The 6,701-nt window shown below is 40.9% G+C and overlaps 2 protein-coding genes across 3 annotated transcripts in view; both read left to right on the top strand.

Annotated features, from left to right (window-relative positions):
• Positions 1-245: 245 nt before the first annotated feature.
• On the top strand, positions 246-3,293 carry LOC113225699. The gene is made up of 3 exons (XM_026458101.1): positions 246-352; positions 2,198-2,325; positions 3,020-3,293. Exons 1-3 carry the CDS (start codon positions 271-273, stop codon positions 3,122-3,124), a joined length of 315 nt encoding a protein of 104 aa, XP_026313886.1. The 5' UTR covers positions 246-270; the 3' UTR covers positions 3,125-3,293.
• A 1,611-nt stretch (positions 3,294-4,904) lies between these two features.
• The window catches only part of LOC113225728, a 48,111-nt gene continuing 46,314 nt past the window's right edge, over positions 4,905-6,701 (top strand). For both annotated transcript variants that reach the window (XR_003310041.1, XM_026458130.1), the window contains exon 1: positions 4,905-5,013. Coding sequence is in view for 1 of the 2 variants with exons in the window: in XM_026458130.1 (XP_026313915.1) it covers positions 4,932-5,013 (82 nt within the window). In the remaining variant the exon portion in view is untranslated. The remainder of the gene's footprint in view (positions 5,014-6,701) is intronic.

Here is a 6,701-nt window from a genome sequence, read left to right as displayed (position 1 = left end):
TGGTTGGTTCAGCCTTCCTTATAGGATGGAAAAAAGGAAACTTTCACAGTTTAACATCATACAGCATTTTGCTATGGTTTTTAAAAAGGTTGATTGACCTATCCATGACATCGATGACATTCTCAAATAATTGAAGCAGAATTATCTAATATTACTAATTTATCCATAAATAACGTCTATAAATTCATAGATTTAGTATAATAAAATTAGTCTTGAAAATAAAAACGGCTACAGTAAAGCTTTTTTTGTATCAAGAAAGTTTATTTTGATATGTCAATGGAAGATTCTTACAAGAAGATGCAGAAAGCTGGCTACAATACTGTAGATAATATTGTAAATTGGCTGAAATCAGGTACGTTCCCACTACTAGTCCGAAACTTTGGAAGTACGGGCTACGAGTCCTGGAATTGGATTTTAATTTATTCGGTACGATATGGTATGGTGTAACGGGCTGGTGTCAGCAACTCGACGTCCAGGCGCTTATTTTGCGTATGTTGGATGCAGGGTCCTACTCGTGCCACCCAGCTCCTCCAAGAACCTCAGCACCTTCCTGGGTTTGCGTAAAGACTTCGGGGACAAGGTACTTCGCCCTGTAGTTGGTCACGCTGGAGCGTTTTCTTTTTTCCGTCTATTGTACTCAACAGTGTTCCCCTTTGGAGAGTGCACTAGTTCAAACGCTTTGGACAGTTGCTTACCGAAGACTTTAGTGATGATGCAGATATAGTAAAGGAGCACAGAACGTTGTCAGTCCGGGCGAACAAGCTGACCCGCAGATTTGCACGATGTACAGCCACAGTAGTCTATGAGTCGGTTGCACTCAGATGGCTTACAATGCTCTGCGCATCCAATACAACAATACCTTCGGTGTGTTCTTGCGGTTGCCGCGATTCTGTAGTGCCTCGAGCATATTCGTTGAGACACGTACCTACAGATAGTTTCAACGCAGTATGGCGCAACCGAACTCGCTTATAGACAGAGTATGCGGCAGTAGTAACAGCATCTTGAAGATGATATCTAAGAAATTTTATTGTCCTTTGATGTCTCCCTATACGGTACCGACCAGAGAGATAGGGTTTTTCGGAGAGACTACGGGCTCGACGGCAAGACCAGGGTACAGCGGGCGTCCGGGCTAAGCCTTCCGCCAGTGATACGCCTTTGCGGCGTCTCTGGTGGACCCGGACTTGGGTATGTACTCGCTGTGGTTTGTGGCTAGCTGCAGAGACGAACATGTTTGTCTGCCCCGGTTGGGTGTGGCCGGGGCGTTTGTCTCGTGAGCAGCTAGCGCGTCTTAGTAACGGTCTAGTTGAGGGCCTGAAGCGAGGAGACGCGCGGGACACGTGAGTTGCCCTTGAAGTTGGAAGCTATGTCCGGACATTGTCGCAGGACACCGTGACTGGCACCTCCAGCACTAGTTCGGAGAGCTAGTTAGTTAGCTAGAGGATAAGCTAGAGGTCCTCCGGTCCTTCCAGCCGCTTAGGTTATTGGGAACTGGAGAGACGTTGTTTTTCGTTGTCGGGAAGTGAGCGTGCCTTACAGCTCCGCCACCAATGAGGAGATTTGGTAGTGGACTCAAAGTCGACGGCTTAGCGGTGGCAACCGTAGTTGTGCAATGCGCAACGGGAAGTGAGCGTGCCTACAGCTCCGGTACCTATCTGGAAAATAGGGAGGGTACTGTACGTGCACCCGGGGTGGCTATCGGGGCTCACTCGAGGCACTAGCCTCTCGAAGAACCGGATGAAGTCAAGTGACAGAGGTCTGGTCTGGTCTATTACCTGTGCGCGCACAGGTAAGAGTACCCTTCCCGCATAACTAAGAGGTTGATAGGGAGCTAAACAAAAGTTATGTAGAATGATAGGGGACTGTTCTTTGATGTAGAAACTCACTCAAAGGACGAAATCATTGTTAATGATTATGTACTAATATACATTAAGAGTTACGACTGCCACATACAAGGCTGCCCGTCGTCCATGATACCTACCTAAATTGAAAAGGTGTTTATTTTATGACCCTGACCCGTTAGAGCTGCAGTTAGACTGCCCAGCTCTTTCTTTTAAGCTTAAACAATATGAGATACATGGATAGTGCTTTAGAAGGGTAAGGGTGCTGGTGAAATTATAGGCATATGGGACTTGTCAATTTACGTCTCAGGGTGACGGGCGCAGTAGCACTGCTACTGATTTTTTTTTGTATTTTCCAGCAAATTTAATGCACCAAGAAGCCGAAACTAAGGCAAGAGAAATGCTTTCGGAGTCAAGCAACGAAGCGAAGGTGGAATTAGAAAAGCTCCAGGCAGTCGTTCAACACGTAGCTACGGAAAACAAACAGGTCCATATGATCACGCACTACTGTAATAGTATCAAATAGTCACATTTCAACTCTTTATTTTGTATAATCTCAGTACAGAGTATTAAAAAACCGACCTTAAAAGTCCGTGGAATTACATCTATTTCCCAAGATTTATTGAAATCGGTTAGCGGAAAGTACGCGAAATTAATTCCCTAGTTTGTCACCCTTAGAGGTGGAATATTTTCTTTATATTTAAATGGGACCAATACTGATGGACCCTCTTTGCAACAAAAAAAGAATCATCAAAATCGGTTCATAAATGCCGAGTTATCGCGTAACATACATACATAATAAATATACAGTCGAATTAGGCCTCCTCCTTTTTTGAAGTCGGTTAAAAAGTACGAATCGTCATGAATAATTAATAATAATAACGCACACACTCAACATAGCCCCGCACTACCCAAACCCTGTGTCGCGGGTGCCATGGACATAGACAATCACAAATTACACCCAAACTCACGAGAGAAATAACTATAGGCCATACAATATTTCTCCCGGCCCGGGAATCGAACCTGGATCCTCTGCTTGGCAGTCATGGTAACCGTTCGGCCACGGAGGCTTTTATCGGATATGTATCGGAAAATTATCAGATAATTATATTATCAAAGTAAATAAATATCGTCATAATTTTATACACTTAAAATAATGTTCTTCACAATTATTGTTTCAGCAAATAGACGACGTGAAAAACGCAATGGCAAAACAAGGCCCCAAGATAATAGAAGCTTTTCAGGCAGCTGCCAAGGCCTTTTCTGATGTTATGAGTGGGAAATAAACGATTTTTATTTAACTTTATGTTCTTGTCTCAAATTAGGGGAAATTCCAAGTACTACAAACAAGAGAGGACATTTAACCTCTATTTTGGGGCGTCAGCCCAACAAGCCAAGTTTCGACTCGCTCAGTAACTCAAGAGCAGAGCAAAGATCGGTGTGACCATCAGGTGCCCTACAGCGGCTGAAAATCTGCCGGAATCTGCCAATATGTTCTGAGAAAATGCCTAAAATATATTAAAATATGATCTTTTTAATGGCAAACAAAAAACATATTATAATGAATTTCTTAAATCAACTTGTTTTTTTTTTTGTAATATCAAGTGACGACATGAACAAGTCGTGCGCCTGACGGTAAGCTACACGCCTATCCATAACAGTTGCAGTGCCACTCAGAGCTTTGAATCGCAAACATCTGAGCGCCCGTCACTCTACAAGCTGACAAGTCTCATGTGCCTGTAATTTCACCAGCACCCTTACCCGGACCACAGTAATGCTGACATTACTGCTTGGCGGCAGAAACAGGTAAGGTAGCAGTACTTCCCCGGACGAACTCTTTCAAAGGACCTCTACTGCTACTAAATATGTTCAATGGCACGTGTTTTTAATTGATGCAAAGTTCGATCAAAGATTTTGTTCATTATCGTTGAAAACAGTAAATTTTCATGGTTTTCACATGTGGTCTGTGGTTTTCACTTTGTTATTATTAATACAAAGATCAAAGATCCGGCCGGATTCGCCAACTAAGCTACGGAACTAACCAGCAGACCTCACGAATTTTTCTATGTGCTTGCGTCGTATCTAGTAATATATGTATATAATATATATAGTAAACTTTGACTTTGAAACAGAAGAACTAGAATCAAGTCTTATTGCAGTTCTTCTGTTTCATCTTCAGTGTATTCTGCCATTTGAGTATTAATTTCATAAAAATCTAACAAATGAATGGGTACATATTCCAAGAGCTTCAAACACTTCAGTATCAACTTAACTCTCTCTCTCTCTCTCTTCAGTATCAACTTAACTATTTATATAAAAAAAGATGGACTAAGGAGATTTCTTGGACTTAGGTTGATCTTGAAGTCTACTCATTGGACTTGGGGATTTAATGATTTTTCAAAACATTTTAAAGGAACTACTTAGAAATAAAACGGTGAGACTAAACCATAGACAATGTTGAGTTTTCGCCAATGGTGGTAATAGTGCACAAAATTCCTAAATGGACTTAGGGATTTCTTGAACTGGGTCATTCAATTGCTCTATAGATGTAGGTGTTGGATATTTTCCGTTTTGTAAACTCTTTTTTCTTGTACCGTGTATAGGTACATGTTTAAAGACTTTTTACTGAAAACTTTTTCAATCTTCTGTCATCTTCGGGTGTTTCATGCTTAGAGGACGGAAAAAAAATTCCATAGTCTAAGGTTTCATGTCATATGAAATCTGACATCAAAATTTACGTAACCATGTCCAAACCACGGTTTTATAAATAATCTAGTTGACATAATTTCGAAAAGATGAATAACAACAAACACAAAAAATAAACCTACTTATCAGTTTTTCAATAATATCTCAGAACCATGTATGACTTTGGTGAACCGTTGTCAAATTTTGAAGTAACACCTCTTCCAGCACTTAATCTTCAGATACCTCCAAATAAGTGGATAAATAGAAGACTATTACCAAAATTTTGGCTTTTTCGCACTCGGCAATAACATATCTCGATGCAGTCATCTGGTACCAACCTACACATCCATAAAAGCTATGTGACAACATGAAAACTTGAGACCAAATCTTCAAGTAAAATCGAGACCTATGGCTATTGATGAAACTTTCAAGCTGTTTGTCAACAGCAATAGCAATAATGTGGAAAATCTAATGAAGTGGCTTAAAGATGGTAAGTATATGGTACCCAAAAGAGCGCAATGCTTATTATAAATACTTAATACAATAATAATAATAACGCACACACTCGACATAATCCCGCACTAGGGAAATCATGGACACACCTAGGCAACCACAAACTACACCCAAACTCACGAGAGAAATAAATGTAGCCTATACAAATATTTCTCCCGGCCCGTGAATCGAACCTGGGACCTCTGCGTCAGTCTGGCATGGTAACCGTTCGGGTTTTTCGGGTGAAAGAGTTTGTCCAGGGTAGTATTGCCACCTTACCTGTTTCTGCTGCCAAGCGGTAATGCATCAGAAGGGTAAGGGTGCTGGTGAAATTACAGGCACATGACACTTGTCAACTTATGTCTCAGGGCGACGGGCGCAGTGGTAGTGCCCCTCAGATCTTTGCAACTTAAAGCTCTGAGTGGCACTATAACTGTTATGGACAGGCGTGTGTTTGAAGTGTCCACAATCAGGCGCACACTTGTTCGTCCTGTCACTTGACGTTATACAAAAAAATTTTTTTTAATTCAAATGTAAGTGTGCATTTGACCTCCATCTCACCTGATGGAAAGTGACGATGAGGTCGACGATGGCGCATGCACACCTAAATAACGTCTATTCACTCTCGCCTTGAAAAGTCTCAAGTTATAACGTTCAGGGAACAAGTCTGCAGCCAGGGAAGTCCTCATCATAGCCGTTCGTCATATAAATGTGGAAGCATAACGCTTCGTACAAACATTTGGAATATTCACAACATAGGGATGGAAAGGGGAAGGCGGAATTAAATCGTGTAATTCCATCGCACACTCTCCGTGATATATTCTGTAAAATACCGACAAGCATGTACGATATTTTAGACCTAATTAAATAATGATTGCATACAATCGTCGAGTATAGAACCAGAAATAAAGACGAAATAAGGGCCATCCATCTATGGCAACTCATCAGGCAAATGGGCCTTCATCATCAGCAGCCTATTGCAGTCCACTGCTGGACATAGGCCTCCCCTAATGCACGCCATTTCGCCCTGTTCTCGGCTTGACGCATCCATTTCCTGCCAGCAATCTTCCGCAGATCGTCACTCCATCTGGCTGGAGGGCGTCCCACACTACGTTTGCCAATGGGCCTTACATCACTTTTAAATAATAAACTCTTGTTTGCGCTGAAATCACTAATTAGAAAGCTGAAATAATACAGTGCCAACTACTGACCTGTTTATACGTATCCGTATATCTCTAACAATGGGGGGCTGTTTCATTGGGTGGTGTGTGATAGACAGCAAAACATCTAATTACAAAACAAACGGAATTACATTTAATCTTTAATTAACTATTAAATATGTAGTTTTTAAATTGAACTTAATAAAAATTCATTCAATAAAATAATTAGTAAAACTTAATGTAGCGTACATGGGAATGTTTTCTTTGCAAAATTAAAAATAAAGTATTTAATTAATAACTATTGTAACTATAGTGAAAACATAAGGTGGTTTGCATCAATATTAGACATAACTGGTTGGAGACTGTACCACCTCAGTCAACCGTGACCATGGGACCTGTAAAGGGCCCGAAACGTCGGTTTGTTTGAAAAAACAAATATACGCGATTTAAATCCGGAAAAATAGTTTCATTTCCTATGTGTAACAATCGCGAAAACCTAAGAACTCGATAGGTTATTATATATAGT

The sequence above is a fragment of the Hyposmocoma kahamanoa genome, unplaced genomic scaffold (genome assembly GCF_003589595.1).
Source record: "Hyposmocoma kahamanoa isolate Upper Pololo Valley unplaced genomic scaffold, ASM358959v1 170, whole genome shotgun sequence".
Lineage (NCBI taxonomy): Eukaryota > Metazoa > Arthropoda > Insecta > Lepidoptera > Cosmopterigidae > Hyposmocoma > Hyposmocoma kahamanoa.
Note: the sequence above shows the minus strand (reverse complement) of the source record. Positions and strands in the feature narration are given on the sequence as shown.